At 41.9% G+C, this 24,940-nt stretch overlaps 1 protein-coding gene across 1 annotated transcript in view; it reads right to left on the reverse strand.

Moving 5' to 3' along the window:
- LOC120049844 (GRAM domain-containing protein 4-like) overlaps positions 1 to 24,940 on the reverse strand; it is a 65,459-nt gene that overhangs the window by 38,119 nt on the left and 2,400 nt on the right. Inside the window, exons 2-3 of the mRNA XM_038996300.1 lie at positions 22,353 to 22,569; positions 6,414 to 6,534 (exon numbers count right to left, since the gene is read on the reverse strand). Coding sequence (XP_038852228.1) covers positions 6,414 to 6,534; positions 22,353 to 22,569 — 338 coding nt within the window. The remainder of the gene's footprint in view (positions 1 to 6,413; positions 6,535 to 22,352; positions 22,570 to 24,940) is intronic.

A 24,940-nucleotide genomic window follows, 5' to 3' on the forward strand; every position in this document is an offset into this window, starting at 1 on the left:
ATGCATTTGATATGAATAATAAGATATGTAAAGATATGTAAACATTATTTAAGTGGCATTATTTAAAGTGGCATTGTTTAAAGTGACTCGTGATCTATTTTAAAGTGGCCAGAGATTGGGTCTCAATGTAGGCAGCAGCCTCTCTGAGTTAGTGATCGCTGTTGAGCAGTCTGATGGCATTGAGATTGAAAAACAGCTTCTGTCTCTCAGTCCCAGCTTTGATGCACCTGTACTGACCTTGTCTTCTGGATGGTAGCAGTGTGAACAGGCAGTGGCTCGGGTGGTTGTTGTTCTTAAACCTTTTGGCCTTACTGTGACATGGGGTGCTGTAGGTGTCGTGGAGGACAGGTAGTTTGCCGTAGCAGGCGGTGATACAGCCCGACAGGATGCTCTCGTTTGTTCATCTGTAAAAGTTTGTCAGAGTTTTGGGTGACAAGCCAAATTTCTTCAGCCTCCTGAGGTTGAAGAGGTGCTGTTGCGCCTTCTTCACCACAGTCTGTGTGGGTGGACCATTTCGGTTTGCCCGTGATGTGTACGCAGAGGAACTTAACTTTCCACCTTCTCCACTGCTGTCCCTTCGATGTGGATAAGGGGGTGCTCCCTCTGCCGTTTCCTGAAGTCCACGATCACCTATGTTTTGTTGACATTGAGGGAGGTAAGAATGAGTAAGAATTCTCTTGGTAGGTAAAATGGCCAGCATTTGATTGTAAGGAATTTTAGGTCGGGTGAGCAGAAGGACTTGAGCTCCTGTATGTTGTTATGATTACACCATTAGTCATTAATCATGAAGCATACACCCCCACCCTTCCTCTTCCCAGAGAGGAGTTTCGCTCTGTCAGCATGATGCATGGAGAAGCCAGGTGGCTGAACCGATTCCGACAACATATCCCGAGAGAGTCATGTTTCCGTGAAACAGAGAATGTTACAAGCTGATGTCTCTCTGGTAGGCAACCCTTGCTCAAATTTAATCTACCTTGTTGTCAAGAGACTGGACATTGGCGAGTAGTATACTCGGGAGCAGGGGCGATGTGCACATCTACGGAGCCTGACCAGGTGGCCACTCGGTCTGCGGCGCCGTTGTTTTGGGTCAGCTACTGGGATTAGATCCATTGTCCTGGGTGGTGGTTCCGAACAGAGGATCCGCTTCGGGAAAGCTGTATTCCTGGTCGTAATGTTGGTTGACGTTGCTCTTATATCCAATAGTTCTTCCCGGCTGTATGTTATAAGATTTCCTGGGGTAACAATGTAAGAAATAATACATTAAATGTTTTTATAATACTGTATAGTTTCCTAAGAACTCGAAGCGAGGCGACCATCTCCGTCGGCGCCTTCTTGAAGTCCACCCATTTGAAGGTGTCATAAGATAATACCCCCATAACATGCAAACCTCTCACCATTACCAATAATAGGGAGGTTAAAATTTTGGGGGGGTATGATATTTATGCTTCTGTAACTTTGTCACTCATTATTCACAATTCATTCATGATTGTCACATCCACATCGCCAGTTTACTAACCACAGCTCATGTCAACCCATCATTACGCACACCTGGCAACCATTACGCACACCTGTGCCTCATCATTAGGCACACCTGGACTTAATCACTTCCCTGATTACTTGCCCTTTATTTAGCCCTCTGTGTTAATCAGTCTTTAGATGTTATCATCTCTCGTTCAGTAGACTTCTCATGTTGGTTCTTTTGTATCTGTTCCATATTAAAAACTCACCATCTGCACCTGCTTTCTGACTCCCGGCGTATGTGTAACAGATTATCCGTAATCATGTGTCATGACGCTAGCCCTTTCAGTGAATTGCCTAGCAGAGATGTAAACAACCCCTTCCCCTGTTGGGGAGGGCAGGTTTACAATTTAACCCCCACGTCATAAAGAGGCTCTCCCTGGCCATGCAGCGAGTTTCACAGTAGAACAAAGGAACTCTACTACATCACAGAATTTGAGAACTGAACAATATCCATCATTTTGGAGAATGTGTAAATGGTCGGTGGAGAAGCCAGCTACGACCCGGTCCGTTTTGTTTCATGTTTGTGACCTCATGAAAGACAATACAGCCACATTACCATAACTCTGTTTATACAGGTGCCTCCATTATGAGGTTTGCATCTAATTATTGTATAAAATGAATGAGTAAAGATGAAACTATTTGTGAAATGTGATATTAAAGGTTTAACGTGAGAGAATTGTATTCCCTTTAAAGTTTAACTAAGTCATTGGCCCGCCCCCATGAACACAGACATGATCTGGCATCATGGAACCGCCGTTTCTATTGTTATGAATAAAAAACCCTCCTGAGGAAATCCTTTTCAGACCACGCATACCTTGGTGTAAGCTGAGAAGTCACAGGTTTGAGTACCAAGACTAAGCAAAGCCACAGCGTGAGCTGTGATTGCGAATAGTTATTGAATTCCTAACCATACCACGTGGAGCATTGGCTACACAGCTGGAAATAGTTCAACTCTGAGACCATCGATCCCCACAAAATAAGAGCAAATCTTGGATACTAGTCTGCAGCTAGAAATTATGTAAACCTGGGATGAGAATACCGACAACCGCCAAAACATCTATTCTATGAGAACATTTCTGGATGGTACTCTGAAGTATCCACTCTAACTACGAAAGACTGATCTTCAGGGAAACAGAAAGAGACTCGGATGAACTCTCCAGCAGACGGACCAGATTCCAACAGAGAAGATCACAACACATGGGCGTAAATATACATTGAATGCAATTATTCCCGAATGAGTGAGCGTTCATGCGCAAAGGATTAGCATTTCAATTAATATAATTGAACTGTGTAATGATCCCTTTTGTCTTTCCCGCTTCTTTCTCAGTCCACACCCACTTCCCTTTGTCCACCAAGCCGTCAGATCGGCTTAGCCCACTAGGGGATCTTCCCTATCATTGTTAGTAACCAATAGCTACTGTTTGTTTATGCATTTCTGTGATTAGTTAGTTAGTAAATAAATGATTAAGCCAATTGCTGTATGGATGATTAATGGTTTAGGCTGGGTTCGTGCAGATAACCAAGAATTCTACGACGTTTGAAATGAGACTGACGTAAGATAAAGAATTCATTAATAGAAGACTAATTGATCAGATATTAAAATATCTGAAGAGTTATATTCGGAAAATTATAACTTTGTAATCTGAAGATTTTCCGTGGTGCCGACTTCCTAATTAATTACATTAACATGATTAGATTAATCACGTAATAAGTTACAGATAATTGATTTGATAAAATAAGTCTTCACCTTTAATAATGCCAAAGACATGACACATGGTAGCATTCACATTCATGTAGAAGTATTCAGAAATATATTCTTATTTACAATTAAAAAGAACCACAAATCATTATTTACCATTAATTTCTATTTGACACAACATAATCTGAAACACCAAAAACTGCATATGCATCCAACAAGTTTGTAGAGTGCCAAGCTTGATGTAGTCATTGCGTGCTAGGAATATGGGACCAAAATACTAAACTTCTGACTACAGACATGTAGATGGGAATCAACCAGTGCCCGAGCACCTGCCCTTCTAAGAGAAAGTGCCATCGCTGTATTTTTTTATTTGATTAATTATTTTGTGTGCATGCGTGAGAGAGAAAGAGAGCCCTATAGAGAGAGAAAAAAATAATGAGCATGAAAGTCAACACAATTGAATTTGCTTCCCCTCAGAATACGGAGCATGCCAAATCCCTCTTCCATTACTCCCAAGATTCTTAAAAAATGTTTGGAATGTAACAATTTGCTCATCAAATTAGCAAAAAATAATAAATAAAAAACTGTTGCCTCTTTTTGCATGTTATTTCAGTTTACAAACAAAAATATTTTTTATAGTAACTTAAAATAGTTAATAAAACCGCATACAAATATTATGGTCTCTTTTTTGCTTTCTTAAGGCAGCTCCAAAATGCAGGTGTTTCAGCCAAAAGTGCATTCTGTGGTGGTGGGACAGCCAGGGAATAGGGTGATTGGCTCAGTGTTCCGCCGTGATTGGCTCAGTGTTCTGTTACTCATGGGGACACCAAGTCACCGCCAAATCTATGGGGAGAGCTCAAATTCAAGCCCCTTGGACGCGGCCATAGATTTACATTAGAAGTGCCCATCCAAGAAGGCTCAATGTCATTGGCCACAGATAAAATGGCGTCAAATCACATCTACCATAGCTTTGATTGGACTGATCATGTCAACATCTTACTTTCTAAGTCTTAGTTAGCAGTCATCATGAATCAAGTAGAGCTACTGGCAAATCCTTTTCTATCCTTGTCATAATGAAGAGAAATTATAGATAACATATTGGTGCTCATTGGCCATAAACATTACACAACAAGTTGGAAATCTCAAACTCAACCATGAGTGGTTTGGAAGGAATCAGTGGTTTGTAAAGCAATCACTTGCCTGCTATTCAGTGGAGTGGGTGTATGGTCCAAGTCTGGGTTTATGGTCTCTTTTCCAAGCTTAAAGAGTTAGACATTCACATGCCAGAAAAGGTTGAATACATTGGCCATGCTGGCAATCCAGCATGACTTATGCCACATTCAAAAGAACTGGAAACTCGCAAATCTCACACTTCAGTGAGTTCAAGAAAATTGGGAACTCAAGCGCTTCACCCTAACAATTTGGTCCCTTCCCCCTCATACCTTAGCCTACTATTCTGAATTGGTGGTGCACATGTAGCCTATAGCCTGTTTTAGAGAAATGAAATCATTGAATATTGTAAGAGCTTTCATTGTCTGCTTAAATGCCCCCCTTATTTATCCTACGGTTCTGACTTGGTGTACAGGGAGAATACTGTCACCTCTTTCCCCTGTCGCTGTATATTTCAAAAGCGCTGAACAAAGTTATATTCACTATGTCCGTCCGAGCTTGCTCATTAAATGTCTTAAATCAAAATTACAGATTGCCTCTTATTTGCTTGTCGTCCCTCATGCCATAGTTTGTACATCTCAATTGTCAGTAGAAACCACATTTGTTTAAGCAAGTCAGCAATATCAGCTATGTTTTTAAAAAAAGGCAGTAAACGATGCCAGACAAGGCTCCGCTGACCACCAGGTGAAGCAGTGGTAAGGATTCACTCCACGGTGCTTTAATGTAGGCCCTAACACTTTGTGGGCACCGTTTGTCACCGTTATAGTGCAATTAATGTAAGTGTTCCGTTATGGCTTTGCTGCCATGCATTAACAAAAAAGATTTACATGCCAAAATTGCCACTGGTAAGAGGCACGTCAGCAGCAGAACAAACTCAAATCAAGTTTTAAAAAATTATAATAATTGGGGACAGCATAGCTAGCTAACTAGCAGACTTACATCAACCTCCCGATGTCAATCATGTCTTTAGGAGGCATTGTCATTAGCTTGCTTACAATGTCTGATGAGCGAGTGTTGCAAAAGAAAAATAAACATTTCACTACAGAGGCAGTTGGTATGTTATGAATTATGGAAGTTTATTTCTGTGTGCTGTTTTTATTTACACCTGCTGCTCCCCCCCAGCCCCGACACACTAAGTGAATTATCCAAATACTTGACACCTTCAAATGTGGGGATAGATATATAAAGTGCTTTCATTTCTAAATGATAAAACAGATATGTATGAAAATAGCCTCAAATAAAAGATGATATTCTGTACTGTCGCCACTGCTGTCTCCAGCAGAGAGCTAAAGTAAACGTTTTAGCTTCACTGTCCAAATAAATACCAGGGGAGTGTATATTAAGCACTGCACATTTAGCCATAGCTTTAACCATGTAGCTTTAGCTTCAATGTAGCACTATAGCTTTGGACATATAGCTTTAGCCCTGGCAATTAGCAATAACCTATCGCTTTATCCGTAGCCTATAGCTTTAGCCATATAGCCTTAGCAATAGGCTTTAGTCACACAGCTTCAGCAATGCAAGCTCACACTCTCAGGGATGGAGAGGTACACTGGCAGACCTGTGGATGGAAAAACTGTGCGCATGCACACACACACACACACACGTCAGCTACATGTGGGGTAGCACACCCACACAAACAGCACAGGCCACTACACCGTAGTGAAGGCTTGGTACAGTGTGTACCCATCCCTGAGTGGGGTTAATGGGGCAGGACAGCCACATTGGCCAGAGGCATTAGAGTGGCTGACCCAGCAGAGAGGTGTGTGTGAAAGAATAAACATGAGTCAGCACAATTGAATGTGCTCCCCGTCAGGCTACGGAGCATCCCAACTCCCTCGTCCATTCCTCTCCGTCACCCATCCCTCCACCATCCTCTTTCCCCGTTAACAGCCAATCCTCCAGCCCCTCCCATTCGCACACTGACTCACCAATTAATGTGCACAAGCAGATGGCTACTATAGCAATGGAGGACGAATAAAAAGCAAAAAAAATGTGTGTTAGAGTTGTTAAGGTTACTTACGTAGGAAGTGTTTCTCCAGTAAGGCAATCTCGAGATGACCCTTCATCTCATTTAGCCGGTCTGACTCGCTCCTCTGGAAGTCTTGAAATGCTGCAGCCATGGTGAGAGCCCCCGAACCCGCCTGCACAGAGGAGATACGCACGTTCATGCAGGCGTAATATCAACGCACGCAGACTGGAAGTCCTGAAAGGCGGCCTCCATGGTGAGAGCCCCAGAACCCGTCAAAGCAAGAACAACGAGGCGAAACTGACATGAATACAGGCATGACAGCAATACACGCGCGCCAAAACATGCATGAGATCGACTTTTTTTTTTTAAAACACATTAAAACATGCATGAATTTTAAAAATGACACACGCATCACAAACACACCATGGCGGAGTAGCTATATCTCCAGTATGATGACTCACAGGCAGTGCGTTTCCCTCCCGTTTTGAAACGCGTTGCAAAGGAGATCCCTGCCGACTGACTGTCTGTCCTCTAGTCTAAACACTACACTGATGACTCAACCACTCTCTCTGACTCAGATCTTTAGACCACGTAACCGCATTACTCCATAGATTACCAGACTAATGCCAGGTGAGCGAGAGGGAGAGAGAGAGAGGAGGTGAGAGGAGAAGAGTGGAGGAGCAGATGAAAAGAAGTGTCAAGGGAAAGCGACAGACAGAGGATGAATCGAGGGAGGAGAGCGTGGAAGCTGCCGTGCTGTGTTGCTATTCTGAGCCACTGCAGGTTTACCAGCCACCAACTGACCAACGCAGGCAGGGTGTCCCTTTAAGAGGCTCCCGCCACAGACAAAGACACACACGGACAAACACGAAAACATACACTGCAGCAGCTTCTTCTCCCTGCAGCAGTCCTGACTGCAGCGTGTCTTAATCTATTATGCTACCTGTCAAGTCCATGAAAGAGACACAGCGCATGAGAGAGAGAACAAGGGATGAGTAGAGAGAAAGGAATGAAGGAAAGATGCCCTACTTGGGATGCAGCCAGTGATTAACAAGGGATGAAGAATAAAGACAGTGAGACAAATTAAAGACTAAACAGACAGCCTTCGCTCTGTAGCTCAAATGTCAGAGAGAGATGGCGAGAAGGAGGATCGAGAGGAGACGGGGGACAATAGAGAGGGACGATGAGAGAGTGAGGAGGAGAGGGAGAGGGAGCTGGAGAGGGGAGGGGCTATACTGGGTGGGTCTGAAACAGGAAGAGGATTTGGAAGTAAACACCTAAGTCATGTGATCTGGTCCTGAGGGGCAAAGAAGAAGCAGTGCAGAACTAGCACTGAGGAAGGAGCAGTGTGTGTGTGTGTGTGTGTGTGTGTATATTGTATTTATTCATTCAACCTTTATTCTTATTTACAATGATGGCCTACCAAAAGGCAAAAGGCCCCCTGCGGGTGCTGGGATTCAAAATGTAGGACAAAAAAAAACACACAGCATGATAAGAGAGACACCACAACATTGAGACCAAAGACAACAACACAGCATGGTGTGTGTGTGTTTGTTGGGGATCGTTGCAGCAGAGCCCAGGATCTTAAAGAACTAGGACCCTGCATAGCCCAACAAAGGTTCTCTCTCTAACTCTTTGAATTACTGGGCGAGGCATATTACTGGCATCTTCATTTACAAAACCACTGTTCAGGTCTACTCCCCTCAGTTCTATGCTTCTACTTCTATGATTGTGAAAGTTGTTTTTCAGAAAATGACTAGAAAGTCAGGAGCAACCTCACACATACAGCTGGCACTGAGCTGGTCTCATGATTGTTCCTGGGCAGAAAATAGATCTAATTATTAGGCTTGGGCCACATACCGTTTATCTGGTTATTTTGAAATAATCGACAGTATGACTTTCGATACCGGTTTTGTGGGTACCCATAAACCCCCCCTCTCCTTTTTTATAAGTGCCACTGCTTATAAACTTAAGTATAACTATAAGAAATCTAAGACGACAAATAATTTCTCTAGCTCAGTGCTCTAGCTATCCTTTTATTTGCTAACTTGCTAGCTAAGATGGCTAGATGTCAAGATCAAGCTTTTTGGTTACACCAAATACATTCAATCCCCTCCCTGTTGCCTAAATTGTTGTAATTTTTTTTATAAAATATAAAAAATATTGTTTTGTACAAAAGAGTGTGAAAGACCAGGTGTTCTTAATGTTTTGTACACTCTTGGCATTCTCTCAACCAGCTTCATGAGGAATGCTTTTCCAACAGTCTTGAAGGAGTTCCCACATATGCTAAGCACTTGTTGGCTGCTTTTCCTTCACTCTGCGGTCCAACTCATCCCAAACCACCTCAAATTGGGTTGAGGTCTGGTGATTGTGGAGGCCAGGTCATCTGATGCAGCACTCCTTCACTCTCCTTCTTGGTCAAATAGCCCTTACACAGCCTGGATGTGTGTGTTGGGTCATTGTCCTGTTGAAAAACAAATTATAGTGGGACTAAGCACAAACCAGATGGGATGGCGTATCGCAGCAGAATGCTGTGGTAGCCATGCTGGTTAAGTGTGCCTTGAATTCTAAATAAAATCACAGTGTCAAGAGCAAAACACCCCCACCCCCATGCTTCATGGAGGGAACCACACATGCGGAGATCATCCGTTCACCTAACCAAAATTGTCAAATTTGGACTCATCAGACCAAAGGACAGATTCTCACCAGTCTAATGTCCATTGCTCGTGTTTCTTGGCCCAAGCAAGTCTCTTCTTATTGGTGTCCATTTATAGTGGTTTCTTTGCAGCAATTTGACCATGAAGGCCCTTCTGAACAGTTGATGTTGAGATGTCTGTTAAGTGTTTGGGCTGCAATCTGAGGTGCAATTAACTCTAATGAACTTATCCTCTGCAGCATTGGTAACTCTGGGTCTTCCATTCCTGTGGCGGTCCTCATGAGTTTCATCACAGCGCTTGGTTTTAGCGACTGCACTTGAAGAAGCTTTCTTGAAATTTTCCAGATTGACTGAACTCCACGTCTTAAAATTAATGGACTGTCATTTCTCGCAATAATATGGACTTGACAAGTCAGTTAAGAACAAATTCTTATTTACAATGACAGCCTACCGGGGAACAGTGGGTTAACTGCCTTGTTCAGGGACAACAGATTTTTACCTTGTCAGCTCGGGGATTCGATCCAGCAAACTTTCAGTTACTTGTCCAATGCTCTAACCACTAGGCTACCTGCCACCCCTTTAAACTAGCAATACCTGTTAACTGAAATGCATTCCAGGTGACTACCTCATGAAGCTGGTTGAGAGAATGCTAAGAGTGTGCAAAGCGGTCATGAAGGCAAAGTGTGGCTACTTTGAATAATCTAAAATATATTTTGATTTGTTTAACACTTTTTTGGTTACTACATGATTCCATACGTATTATTTCATAGTTTTGATGTTTTCACTATTCTACAAAGTAGAAAATAGTAAAAATACAGAAAAAATCCTTGAATGAGTAGGTGTCCAAACATTTGATTGTATCCATCTATCCATCCACACTTATTCTGTTTAATAGCGCCCCTTATGTAAAGTTCCAGTAATACAGTACAGAAACGGTATGATAAAACTGGATACCGCCCAACCCTAATAATTATATCTGTGGCAGGAAATTAAACCTTCAAACAAACCACAAGCTGGCTACATAAATGGTACATTTGATGTATGGTTAAAGGGGAAAACAATTAGCCATAAATAGCCACGATTATTCAAATCTAGCTGTGTGTTTCAGCCCAACAGGAGAGCGTTTCCTGATCATGACTCATCGGTGCTGTAGCAGGTGTCGTATCATCAGCGGACTGGCATCACTTTTTTTTTGGTCCAATTGAAGAGAGACCAATAACAGACACCAACATCAGAGGCAGACCACTCACAATCGGATCCCTGTGGGACATAATCAGAGAGCACTCCTAACAGAAAGAAATCATACCTGTTAGAGCATTCTAGCAAAGATCAATGACAGATCCACCCACCTGGGCTGCTGTGATGGGAGGGGAAAAGGATGGATGTTTTAAATAAGAAAACAGTGAGAGGACATCATCCTTTTTTTATATATTTTTTATATATATATTCTTTTTGTCCAGCTCTAGTGCCCAGTTGGATGTGTGCAAAACAGTTTGTTCATATAGGGAGCAATAAGGGCTCCATTAGCAAGCTGTAGCCCTTAGGTGTGGTCTGATGTAGAGCAGAGAGTAGCTGGACTGGACTGCTATACAGTCTGCCAGACAGACTACTATCGCGGTGATATAATTCCTTCCATGTTAGAAGGTTAAGCAAACAGACAACGCCTTAGCAAAGGTCTGGAGTTTAAAAAGCAAGTCTAGTCTTACCTCTGTCTGCCAGAAAAGACTGGTGTTTCTACTGCTTCTATTCCTCTCGGTTCGGTTACAGGCCATGCAAATGACTTGCAAAACACTCCTGCCGAGATTTGCTCCACTTTAGAAGGGGATTAAAATGGGCAAAACCATAACATTACAGAAGCATGGAATAGATTCATGGATTGATCCGAGATTGAGTCATCAGCTGTTACAGTATTCCTGCTCAATTCAACCAATCCGGACAGTTCCATAGTTAAGCTAAATATTGATTAGAATGCATCTGTGACTTCTACCTTTGCAGAAAGCCTTAAAAATCAGGAATGGGGACAGTGGATTGATGTGGATGATCACTTGCACCTACAATCTGTGTTGTATGAGATATTGAATGAGAGCTAGATAGGTCCTTCTAGAACGGCCTGAATATCTCAGCTGAGGAATTGCCTCCTGTCATGTTATTTGATTTGGCTTCTTCTCCCCTAAGCTACAGACAGGCTGAGACATCTTATCGAGCTGAAAATAAACGTTTACTCCACTTCTCATCCATCAATAGCCTTCTCCTGTCATCATCTAACCCACAGAGATAAGACAGAAAGGAGAGACAGAGAGACAGAGAAAAACAACTATTTTTGATGCCAGAAGCCGTCAAGCATAAGGTGATGTAAAGCTAACACCACAGTCACCTGAAGCAGCAGCAGTACTCTAGGCTACTGGGAAGCTGGGGTGGCAACGGTTGGTGACCCAGTATCTCTGGCACTGGTCCCAGTGCCGCCTTAATCACAGAGAGAGGACATTTCTTGTGTGCTGTGGCTAGGGGATTAATACTTGTGACCTGGGCCTCTGTGTCAGTTAACCAGTAAGAGCAGGGGTGTCAAACTCATTTCCCCAGGGGCCGCACTCAGTCTTCACCAAGGTCTGGAGGGCCGCACTTCATGTATTATACTTCCTTGCCCTCAAAATTAGCAAAATGTTTTTATTTTTCCATCACTTTTGGAACTTTCGATGCTTTACCAACTGTCTAGATTTAGTTTTGATGACTGTTAGCAAGCAGGACAAAGTAAACCAACCACAAATGTAGGTCCATTAGGTCTACACAGTTTTGATTTGGTTTTAGTCATTTCAATGTCCACTGAGATAAGTTTTCCCCCAGAAAAGCCACATGCGGACCAGATTGAATGGGCTAGAGGTCCGGGCCTCGAGTTTGACATGCAAGTTAAAGGTTACGCACAGGAGAATGGGAGACTCAATAGTCTAGAGTCCTACTCTCCTTGTTTTACCTTCCTAGCCTGTAAATGTATCCAAATGCCCCTGTCTAACTCACCTGCTCTGACAGACGCAATAAGGGGAGGAACAGGGAGAATACAGCGGAGGGTAAAGTATGTGAATACAAAGCCTTCAGAAAATATTCAGACCCCTTCACTTTTTCCACATTTTTAGAATAAGGCTGTAACTTAACAAAGATGTGCAGTCAGTCAATCTACATACAATACCCGATAATGCAACAAAAAAAAACTTTCATTTTTTAAAAATATAAATTAGCAAACATTTCAGAAATATTACATTTAAAAGCCACCAGCGTACTTTGTTGAAGCACCTTTGGCAGCGATTACGGTCTCAAGTCTTCTTGGGTATGACGCTACAAGCTTGATACACCTGTATTTGGGGAGTTTCTCCCATTCTGCTCTGCAGATCCCCTCAAGCTCTGTTAGGTTGGATGGGGAGCATTGCTGCTAGGTTTGCAAAGGGTCGGAAACGTTCAGGTAAATTTCCGTAAATTTTCCATGGGAAGTTAAGCCTGGGAATATGGGGAATTTTGCTTAAATTCATTTTTTTTTTTTTATGTTAGCTTATAAGAGTGAACCTTTTATGTGGGATACACAAGGTAATTCTAGGTCTTGTGGCATATTTTGGTTAAACTATCCCCAATTCAATGGAATTGCAACCCTCTGCATCCACAGTGCATTCTTCAATCACATGTACAGCTGATTCTCAAGATCTTGCACAGTAATGAGATGCTATTGAGCCCAGACTACTACACTGTCTGAGCCAAGGACTACATGCTTTCTGGTAAGTTTTGACTACAATACTGGGTGGGGGGGATTTATTTTATTACATACATGATTTTATGTTAACTAGTAAATAGTAGCCTACAGCAAGTGTTACAGGCCATGCCCTTCCCCCCCGATTGCTCAGTTTGGACAGGCCGCCAGTTCTAGGAAGAGTCTTGGAGGTTCCAAACTTCTTCCATTTAAGAATGGAGGCCACTGTGATCTTGGGGACCTTCAATGCTGCAGACATTTTTTGGTACCCTTCCCCAGATCTGTGCCGACACAATCCTGTCACGGAGCTCTACGGACAATTCCTTCAACCTCATGGGTTGTTTTTTTGCTCAGACATGCACTGTCAACTGTGGGACCTAATATAGACAGTTGTGTGCCTTTCCACTTCCTGTCCAATCAATTGAATGCACCAGAGCTCAATTTCAAGTCTCATAGCAAAGGGTCTGAATACTTACGTAAATAAGGTATCTTTTTTTATTCTACATTTGCAAAACATTTTTCCGCTTTGTCATTATGGGGTATTGTGTGTAGATTGCTGAGGATTTTTATTTATTTAATCCATTTTAGAATAAGGCTGTAACGTAACAAAATTTGGAAAAAGTCAAGCGGTCTGAATACTTTCCGAAGGCACTTTATATGAAGTGAGAGAGGACTGTGTACGCTGACAGTGTTTTCCCGAGGCCTCCTCTAGTCAGTGACCTCTCACACCCTCTGTGAGCAGCTGCCCACATGCCTGGCACAGAAACACACAGGGCGGGCGGCCTGTGACATCCACACACGCGCAAAACACTGGGAGACGTACACACACACGAAATGTGTACACTCAGACTAAAAGGCCTAACTCTGCAAAGGGCTCAGTTTATATTAGAAAATCAGCAGATGAGCACAGGAAACTGACCTCTGAGGAAATTAGACAATCAAGTGACTAATCTACTGTTTTAATATGGGGGAAAACACTGACTGGCTGATGGTACATGAAGCATGAAAAAGTCAAGATGACGGTGCAGTTTAAAATATCCCCTCAAGACAAGTCCAAACACTGAGATCATCGGCAGTAATGATATATTAAATTGGCAAGCAGGGGACGATAAATTCAGAGTAACCCTAGTGGCTGAAAGCCTATAGGAGGTAGTGTGTGTGTACTCTGTATCTCTCCCTCCATCCAACCCTCCCTCTGAGGAATGAGCAGAGTAAACAGGAAGAATGCCTATCAAACCGCCCTGTGCTTCCTTTTCTCTTTCCCTCCCACTCTCGCTGAAGTACGTTCTCCATTAAGTCTCCCTGAGGGATAAGTAATCAACTTCATTGGAACCTGTCACACACACGCACACACACACACACACACACGTCTGTAGCAACATTAAAATGGTCCCTTTGCTTTCCCCAGGAAGTGATGGAGATGTTAAGCTAAGATCAAAACTTCTGTCTGCAAAGTAGGCTAGATGTGAGGGAACACACACGTCTGCCAGTAGGAGCTTTTCGGGGAAACATCAAACGGAGGACAAGCAGAACATTTCAGTGGAAAAAAAATTAAAATGTTCTGTAGGCTACAGTCAGATGGTGGAAAAAAAATTGCGCACAATTTACACCACCGTTCAAAATTTTGGGGTCACTTAGAAATGTCCCTTGTTTTTGAAAGAAAAGCTATTTTCTTATCCATTAAAATAACATCAAATTGATCAGAAATACAGTGTAGACATTGTTAATGTTTTAAATGACTTCTGTAGCTGGAAATGGCAGATTTTTTATGGAATATCTACATAGGCGTACAGAGTCCCATTATCAGCAACCGTCACTCCTGTGTTCCAATGGCACGTTGTGTTAGCTAATCCAAGTTTATCATTTTAAAAAGGCTAATTGATCATTAGAAAACCCTTTTGCAATTATGTTTGCACAGCTGAAAACTGTTGTTCTGCTTAAAGAAGCAATAAAACTGGCCTTAGACTAGTTGAGTATCTGGAGCATCTGCATTTGTGGGTTCAATTACAGGCTCAAAATGGACAGAAACAAAGGCCTTTCTTCTAAAAAAACTCAGTCATATGTCTGAGAAATTAAGGCTATTCCATACGAGAAGTTATCAAGAAACTGAAAATCTTGTACAACGCTGTGTACTACTCCCTTCACAGAACAGAGCAAACTGACTACAACCAGAATAGAAAAGGGAGTGGGAGGCCCCGGTGCACAACTGAGCAAGAGAACAAGGACATGAGTGTCTAGTTTGAGAAATAGACGCCTCACAAGTCCTCAACTGGCAGATTAATTAAATAGCACCCGCAAAACACCAGTCTCAACGTCAACGGCGAAGAGGCGATCCCGGGATGCTGGCCTTCTAGGCAGAGTTCCTGTCCAGTGTGTGTTCTTTTGCCCATCTTAATCCTTTTATTGGCCAGTCAGATATGGCTCTCTTTGAAACTCTGCCTAGAGTATTTTTTTTAACCGGTTTACACATTTTTTTAAAGCCTATAAAAAAAATAGAAACACACTACCGGTCAGAATTTTTTGAAAACCCTTTCTTTTTACTATTTTCTACATTGTAGAATATTAGGGAAGACATCAAAACTATGAAATACCACATATGGAAACATGTAGTAACCAAAAAAGTGTTTAAATCAATCGAAATGTATTTTATATTTGAAATTTTAAAAAAACACCCTTTGCCTTGATGACAGCTTTGCACACTCTTGGCATTCTCTCAGCCAGCTTCATGAGGTAGTCACCTGGAATTAATTTCAATTAACTGGTGTGCCTTCTTAAAAAGTTAATTAGTGGAATTGTTCCTTCTTAATCCATTTAAGCCAATCAGTTGTGTTGTGACAAGGTAGGGTGATATACAGAAGATCACCCTATTTGGTAAAAGATCAAGTCCATATTATGGCAAGAATAGCTCAAATAAACAAAGAGAAACGACAGTCCGTCATTACTTTAAGACATGAAGGTCAGTCAATATTGAACATTAAGAACTTTTGAACGTTTCTTCAAGTGCAGTCGACAAAACCATCAAGCGCTATGATGAAACTGGCTCTCATGAGGAAAGGAAGACCCAGAGTTATCTTTGCTGCAGAGGATAAGTTAGAGTTGCCAGCCTCAGAAATTGCAGCTCAAATAAATGCTTCACAGAGTTCAAGTAACAGACACATCTCAACATCCACTGTTCAGAAGAGACTGTGTGAGTCAGGCTTTCATGGTCGAATTACTGCAAAGAAACCACTACTAAACTGACACCAATAAGACGAAACTTGCTTGGGCCAAGAAATGGACATTAGACTGGTGGAAATTTTCCCAAATTGGAGATTTTTTGATTCCAACCGCAGTGTCTTTGTGAATCGCTGTGTGGGTGAGCGGATGATCTCCACATGTATATTTCCCACCGTAAAGCATGGAGCAGGTATTGTTATGGTGTGGAGGATCTTTGCTGGTGACACTGTCTGGAATTTATTTAGAATTCAAGGCACACCAGCATGGCTATCACAGCATTCTGCAGCGATACTCCATCCCATCTGGTTTGTGCTTATTGGGACTATCATTTGTTTTTCAACCGGACAATGATCCAACACACCTGCAGGCTGTGTAAGGGCTATTTGACCAAGAAGATGAGTGCTGCATCAGATGACCTGGCCTCCACAATCACCCGACCTCAACCCAATTTGAGGTGGTTTGGGATGAGTTGGACTGCAGAGTGAAGGAAATGCAGCCAACAAGTGCTCAGCATATGTGGGAACTCCTTCAAGAGTGTTGGAAAAGAATGCCAAGAATGCCAAGAATGTGCAAAGCTGTCAAGGCAAAGGGTGGCTATTTAAACAAATCAAAATATATTTGAGATTCTTCAACACTTTTTTGGTTACTACATGAATCCATAAGTGTTATTTCATAGTTTTGATGTCTTCGCTTTTATTCTACGATGTAGAAAATAGTCAAAGCAAAGAAAACTCTTGAATAAGTCAGTGTTCTAAAACTTTTGACTGGTAGTGTACCTTATTTACATAAGTAAATAGAACCTTTGGTATGAGACTCAAAATTGAGCTCAATTGCATCTTGTTCCCATTGATCATCCTTGAGATGTTTCTACAACTTGATTGGAGTCCACCTGTGGTAAATTCAATTGATTGGACATGATTTGGAAAGGCACACACACCTGTTTACACACCCCAGTTGACAGTGAACGTCAGAGCAAAAACCAAGCCATGAGGTCGAAGGAATTGTCCGTGGAGCTCCGAGACATGATTGTGTCGAGGCACAGATGTGGGGAAGTGTACCAAACATTTCTGCAGCATTGAAAGTCCCCAAGAACACAGTGGCCTCCATCGTTCTTAAATGGAAGTAGTTTGTAACCCCCAAGACTGTTTCCTAGATCTGGCCGCCCAGCCAAACTGAGCAATCGGGGGAGAAGGCCCTTGGTCAGGGAGGAGACCAAGAACCCGATGGTCACTTTGACAGAGCTCCTCTGTTGATGGGGAGAACCTTCCAGAAGGACAACCATCTCTGGTAGAGTGGCCAGACAGAAGCCACACCTTAGTAAAAAAAGGCACATGAGAAACAAGATTCTCTGGCCTGATGAAACTGAGATTGAACTCTTTGGCCTGAATGCCAAGCGTCACGTTTGGAGGAAACCTAGCACTATCCCTATAGTGAAGCATGGTGGTGGCAGCGTCATGATGTGGGTATGTTTTTCAGCAGCAGGGACTGGGAGACTAATCAGGATCGAGGGAAAGCTGAACGGAGCAAAGTACAGAGAGATCCTTGATGAAAAGTGCTCTGGAGCAGGTTAGGACCTCAGACTGGGGTTAAGGTTCACCTTCCAACAGGACAACGACCCTATGCACCAAGCCAAGACAGGAGTGGCTTCGGGACAAGTCTCAATGTCCTTGAGTGGCCCAGCCAGAGCCCAGACTTGAACCCGATCAACATCTCTGGAGAGACCTGAAAATAGCTGTGCAGCGATGCTCCACATCCAATCTGACAGAGACAGAGGATCTGCAGAGAGGGATGGAAGAAACTCCCCAAATACAGGTGTGCCAAGCTTGTAGCGTCATAGCCAAGAAGACTCGAGGCTGTAATCTCTGCCAAAGACACTTCAACAAAGCACTGATTAAAGGGTTTGAATATTTAGTGGTTGCTCCACTAAAAGTTTAGCAATTATGCTGCGGTACTTAGAGGCAATTTGTGGTTTAGTACAGTACCCTGTGTCACCACTTCATTGCTCCAGACCAGCGCAACGGTGAGTAAGAGCACCAATTATGTTTTTGGGGTCTACTAACTGACAATGAATGTGCGACACACCTAAATAGAAACTGATAAATTGTGCACACCTTCAGTATAACTTACTAAAACTGTTGTTACACTAAGGTTTTTATTATCTTACTCTTACTAGTGATGCCCACTTCCGACCGGTCACGTTGTACAGCGACTGAGTGTCGCAACGGTCTAAGACGCTGCATAGCAGTGCCAGCTGTGTTGTTACAGATGCTGGTTCAATACCCATGCCGGCCTCTACTGGGAGGCCCATGAGATGACTGTTGAAATAAATAATTATAAATAACAAAACTGGCTTTATTTACAATTAGTAACAATGTCTCACTCCATGTTCAAGAATGTCCTTTTTCCTCAGTCATTTTACTTAAAATAATAATAAAACGTTTTCAAATAAAAACAAAATGACTATTATTAATTTAGAATTATATAAAAGCCCCTTGGATATTCTCACAGATATTATTAACCCTATTAGCAGGACAATATATATTGGTCATGGCTCCCGAGTGGCGCACAATGGGATTGCCTTGCAGTTCTCCAGCTGTATCCACTGAAAGCGCGCGAGTATACAGGCACAAGGGCAGGGGGCACGGGATGGGCCGTAGAGCCGCGCACAGAAGACAGACCTAGCCCATGGGGAAGGGAGAGGGATGTGGACCCCCACCACACTGGGTAGCACAGAGCAACACTTTAAGGAGCATTGCACTAATAATGGTGCCGACTAGGGAAACGTTCCCGCTGTTCTTAGTGTCAGTCTGCACGTTCAAACTAAGACAACGTAACTAATAATGGCATTTTTATGCATTCGTTAATAAAATAAAAATACTCTTTCAAAATGCCGATGTTAATTTAGTTACGGATCTATAACTAATTACTATGGGAATACATATTACTGAATTACAGAAATATTGGAACAAAGTTGCCAAATAAAGGTAAACAAATTGTTGCTTACTGGAAAAGACTATTTCTAACACACATGGTCACGTTGTACAGTGCCATTATGGCTATTAGCAAGTAGCTGGACAATAGACTTGCCTAGGCGGGTAGGGGGAGAATTCTATCGTCAAATGTATTTCTTAGGTTGGCTGTATCACAACCGGTCGTGATTGGTTGCAATTTCAGTTTAATCCACCAGAAAAGACAAAACAAATAATACAACAAAAAGTATTATTTATCACATCCAACTTCGGAGTCCAATAGCGCAGTGCACAATTGGCCCAGTGTTTCTCTCCCTCTAAAAACAGAAAGAAATGTTTTGGCCTATACAAATATTATTTTGGTCTTTATTCACTTTACAAATCGGTCACTTTCGTTTTTTTTTGTTTTTTTGAATAACCTCCAAAATATCATTAGATATTATCAAGTTGATGGCACAGTCATGTAGCGGCACCTACATAAAGCTGAGTGACTCACTCATTCATGGCTTTGGATCAAAATAAATAAGTACCAACATTCTTTCTGATAGTCTTTAATAAAGAAATGCTTTGGTTATCCTGACCTGGACACCATGTACTAGAGGTCAACCGATTAATCGGAATGGCCGATTAATTAGGGCCGATTTCAAGTTTTCATAACAAATCGGAAATCGGTAATTTTGGACGCCGATTTTGCCTTTTTTTTTTTTTTTACACCTTTATTTAACTAGGCAAGTCAGTTAAGAACACATTCTTATCTTCAATGACGACCTAGGAACAGTGGGTTAACTGCCTTGTTCAGGGGCAGAACGACAGATTTTTACCTTGTCAGCTCAGGGATTCAATCTTGCAACCTTATGGTTAACTAGTCCAACGCTCTAACCACCTGCCTCACGAGGAGCCCGCCTGTTACGCGAATGCAGTAAGAAGCCAAGGTAAGTTGCTAACTAGCATTAAACTTATCTTATTAAAAACAATCAATCATAATCACTAGTTATAACTACAAACGGTTGATGATATTACTAGTTTATCTAGCGTGTCCTGCGTTGCATATAATCGATGCAGTGCGCATTAGCGAAAAAGGACTGTCGTTGCTCCAACGTGTACCTAACCATAAACATCAATGCCTTTCTTAAAATCAATACACAGAAGTATATATTTTTAAACCTGCATATTTAGCTCAAAGAAATCCAGGTTAGCAGGCAATATTAACCAGGTGAAATTTTGTCACTTCTCTTGCGTTCATTGGACGCAGAGTATATGCAACAGTTTGGGCCGCCTGGCTCATTGAAAACGAACTTGCCAGAATTTTACGTAATTATGACATAACATTGAAGGTTGTGCAACGTAACAGGAATATTTAGACTTATGGATGCCACCCGTTAGATAAAATACATAACGGTTCCGTATTTCACTGAAAGAATAAACGTTTTGTTTTTGAGATGATAGTTTCCGGATTTGACCATATTAATGACCTAAGGCTCGTATTTCTGTGTATTATTATGTTATAATTAAGTCTATGATTTGATAGAGCAGTCTGACTGAGCGATGGTGGGCACCAGCAGACTCGTAAGCATTCATTCAAACAGCACTTCCGTGCGTTTTGCCAGCAGCTCTTCGCAATGCTTCAAGCGTTGCACTGTTTATGACTTCAAGCCTATCAACTCCTGAGATTAGGCTGGTGTAACCGATGTGAAATGGCTAGCTAGTTGGGCGGGGTGCGCGCTAATAGCGTTTCAAACGTCACTCGCTCTGAGACTTGGAGTAGTTGTTTCCCTTGCTCTGCATGGGTAACACTGCTTCGACGGTGGCTGTTGTCGATGTGTTCCTGGTTCGAGCCTAGGTAGCGGCGAGGAGAGGGATGGAAGCTATACTGTTACACTGGCAATACTAAAGTGCCTATACGAACATCCAATAGTCAAAGGTATATGAAATACAAATCGTAGAGAGAAAAATAGTCCTATAATTCCTATAATAACTACAACCTAAAACTTCTTACCTGGGAATATTGAAGACTCATGTTAAAAGGAACCACCAGCTTTCATATGTTCTCATGTTCTGAGCAAGGAACTTAAACGTTAGCTTTCTTACATGGCACATATTGCACTTTTACTTTCTTCTCCAACACTTTGTTTTTGCATTATTTAAACCAAATTGAACATGTTTAATTATTTATTTGAGGCTAAATTTATTTTATTGATGTATTATATTAAGTTAAAATAAGTGTTCATTCAGTATTGTTGTAATTGTCATTATTACAACAAAAAAATATTAATAAATAAAAATCTATATTTTATTTTTTATTATTATTATATATATATATATAATTTTTTTTTTTTTTTTTTTTTTTTTTTTTTTTTTTTTTTTTTTTTTTAAAATCGGCCGTTTAATCGTTATCGGCTTTTTTTGGTCCTCCAATAAATCGGTATCGGTGTTGAAAAATCATAATCGGTCGACCTCTACCATGTACAGTATTATAACAGCCCATTATGGGCTATTAGCAGGACAATATACCTTTACCAACACCTCTCTGTATTTTGATACCTTGTGGATGGGGCCTCCCCAGTGACACAGCGGTCTAAGTCACCGCATCGCATTGCAAAATGAGTTGCTATACAGATACTCGTGCCAGCCACCACCGGGAGACCCATGAGGCGGCTTTTGGTTTTAATTTAGAATCCTCCAATCCTCTATATGTAATTATTGGCGGAGAGTCACGTCATATTTTTCGATATACTGTAGGTGACATGAGTCTCACTAGTGTTGAGTAATGTGCTGTTTAAAGTGGTGTAGGTCTTATTTAAAGAGCATATTGATGTTAGAAGCAATAGGATTTGAAGCAATAGCCTACAACTATTTTAGCACCGTTTCGCATTGCTCTGAGACAAGCATGGGGACTAGCATTAATGGTACCAGGCACTTAAGTAACGTGCCATAGAATTCAGCGGCACCACGCAAGCTGTGCTGCAATACGCTGCAACTTTTAAAAGGACGAATCACTGTACGTAAATGTCATATTTCATAATTTTTTTAAATTGGAAAACATTTCTACAAACCTGTTTTTGCTTTGTCATTATGGGGAATTATGTAGATTTGAGGGAAAAAAAATATTTAATCAATTTTAGAATAAGGCTGTAACAAAATGTGGAAGAAGTCAAGGGGTCTGAATACTTTCCGAATGCACTGTGTAGTCTGTGACCAGATTTCAGTTTACATTTAACCCATCTGAACAGTAGGCTACTGTTCCCTTGATGTGCCATAGGCCTTTGAAAAACACTGACTTAGAGTTTTTCCAGACCACCTGATACGGCCTATAACTATGGCCCAGAGTTTTTCCTGGTCGGGTCCCGTTGAAAGGAAAAACTTCTGTCCCTGCTCATGGTCTCATTTGATTCAAAGAACACAGCTGAATGAATACTTACAGGGTCTCCTAGTTCTTCCGTGTCTTGTGTCTTGAGTGAAGGCTTCGTCCTCAGCAGGATGTCATCGCTACATTCATTGTCGGATCCGTTGGGGGAGTCTGCTGGATCCAGGAAGTCGTCTCGCTTCTGACCTCTGAACCTGATTTTGTCCAGCCGCTTTAGCATGTTCAACACCCCTCTCGTCGGTGGCTTTACCTTAGCATGGTGTACAGCAATTCTGAAAAGACAAAACAGAAGGGTCAAAGGATCGCCTTTGAAAAGCAGCGAAAATTAAAGGGTGGGACAAATTTCTTTGCATCAGAAGTTGTTTTTTATAAATAAGTACCTAAACACTACAGAACACAGATGCACAAGTAAAGACAATTGTTGAGTGTGGCCAATACAAGCCTTAAAAAAAAAAAATAAGATACATAGACACCATACAGACGCACTAAAATATAGGCCTGCCAGGAGCCACAGTATCCTAATAATGTAACAGATCACTCCATTTAAGATATCATCTCTGCCCCAGTATCCAGTAAAAGACTATCACCTTTTATCATTGTGTTTGTCGTCTCTGACTCAGACAGCCTACTGACAGAGACTACGTCCCAAATGGTGCCCTACTCCCTATATAGTGCACTTTTGACCAGAGCTCTATAGGCCCTGCTCAAAAGTAGTGAGCTATGAAGGGAATAGGGTGCCATTTGGAACACAACCATATAGATCTAGCGGTAGATCCATTGAAGGCCCATCAGTGTTTGAGTCATCAGCCATCATCCAGGGCCATATCTCTTACTGCTTAGGAAATTATCACAACGAGGCGTGGAGCGAGATGGAGACAAGAGGCGATCACCCTCTCACTTCAAACACTGTTACCAAAAATGACTTAACGACTTGATTAATGTGAATCCTTTTGACCTAGATCTACACTCCCCTGCGTATTTATATAGGCAGTGAAGCTAAAACGTTTAATTTGGCTCTATAGCCTACTCCAGTATTTTGAACTTGAGATCAAATGTTTTACATGAGGCAACAGCAAAGAATGTCATTTTAGGGTATTTTCATACATATCTGTTCTACCATTTAGAAATAAAAGCACTTTATGCATCTAGTCCCCCCATTTGAAGGGGTCATAATATCAAAACATGCTAATCTCTCAACATTACCAATAACAGGAGAAGTTAACATTTTCATACCTCCAACTTCCTCACTCTGTATCTAGTCCCCCCATTTGAAGGTATCATACATATATTTGGACAACTTCACTTAGTGGATTACATTTTGTCAAAAGTTTAGTATTTTGTCCCATACTCCTAGCACGCAATGATTACATCAAGCGTGTGACTCTATAAACTTGGATGCATTTGCAGTTTGTTTTGGTTTGGATTATGCTGTGCCCAATAGAAATGAATGGTAAATAACGTAGAGACCGCTTATCCCTGGAGCCGGCCCCGCACACACACCTCCTGGGCTGTATTGAGGGGGGTGGAAAGGGGCTAGTGCAAACTTGGTCAGTGACACGATAGCTCACTCGCTCAAGGGATCCTGCCCCAAGGGATCCTTCACTCTAATGTAAAATGGTGGGCATCTGAGCAGACCAACAGGTGACACCATTAGAGCAGATCAACAGGGATGACACACATTGAGGCACAGAGCTTTATATAGGACAGTTCAGGCCATTTTCTGGCCAGGGGATTCTGATCCGGCTCTCAAGGTGGGCATCATCTAAGCGTGTTGTGTCCTCATGTGCATCTCTAGAAGTCCTCTGCTCACCTCTATGGTCAGTGTGTCACTAAGTCCCTGCTAATGATGCTCAAGGTAGAAGTTACCCCTAACCACAGATCTAGAATCAGATTACCCTTGCTCTAATCCTAACCATGACCATTTAGGTTGATTAACCTCTGACATTAGATCAGTCCTTAGGTAACATTCTCTCGTCAGATAATGACCCCATAGCCCAGAGCTCACCACCATCAGCTTAGCTTAGTGAAGCATCTAGACAGTTGCAGGAGCAAGGTGAGGTGAGAGGGTACCATAGGGTAAAGCTGTAATGTTGTTCAGAGAAGAGGAGTTTTTCTTCAATGGGATATACCTAGAGAGATCTTAAGTACTGCGTAATCATACTCACAGTCAAACATATACAAAGTTAGACGACACAGACTCAAGACACTCACCCACACCTTAAATATTCAGGCGAATTGACACACAGTACTCGTGACTGCACATCAGTCTATACTCCTATGAGAGCCATTGCAATGGCAGCCATGAGCGTTGTCGTGTCTCACTTCAATGAGATTACCACCTCTGATGTGAATCTACTGAATAAAAGAGAAGGGGCCACAAAGACTTGACTTGGCTCCGCTCCCCTCATTGCCTAGTGTGTTTGATTGAGCACTTTCTGAGAAGAGAACAGCATTCTAGGAACTGGATAGTCAATGGCATCGTTTAGTAGTGATGGAAGGCCCCACACTTGCATAGAAAATAGGACATTGTTGAATTAAACAAAGACATTAATCAGACATTGTTAGGTTTAGGGTGAGAGATACAAGGACAGATATTTCTGAGAATAATACAAACTAAAAACTCCCACCCGGAACCCCCTCCTG

This window comes from Salvelinus namaycush, chromosome 6, assembly GCF_016432855.1.
Source record: "Salvelinus namaycush isolate Seneca chromosome 6, SaNama_1.0, whole genome shotgun sequence".
Classification (NCBI taxonomy): Eukaryota; Metazoa; Chordata; class Actinopteri; order Salmoniformes; family Salmonidae; genus Salvelinus; species Salvelinus namaycush.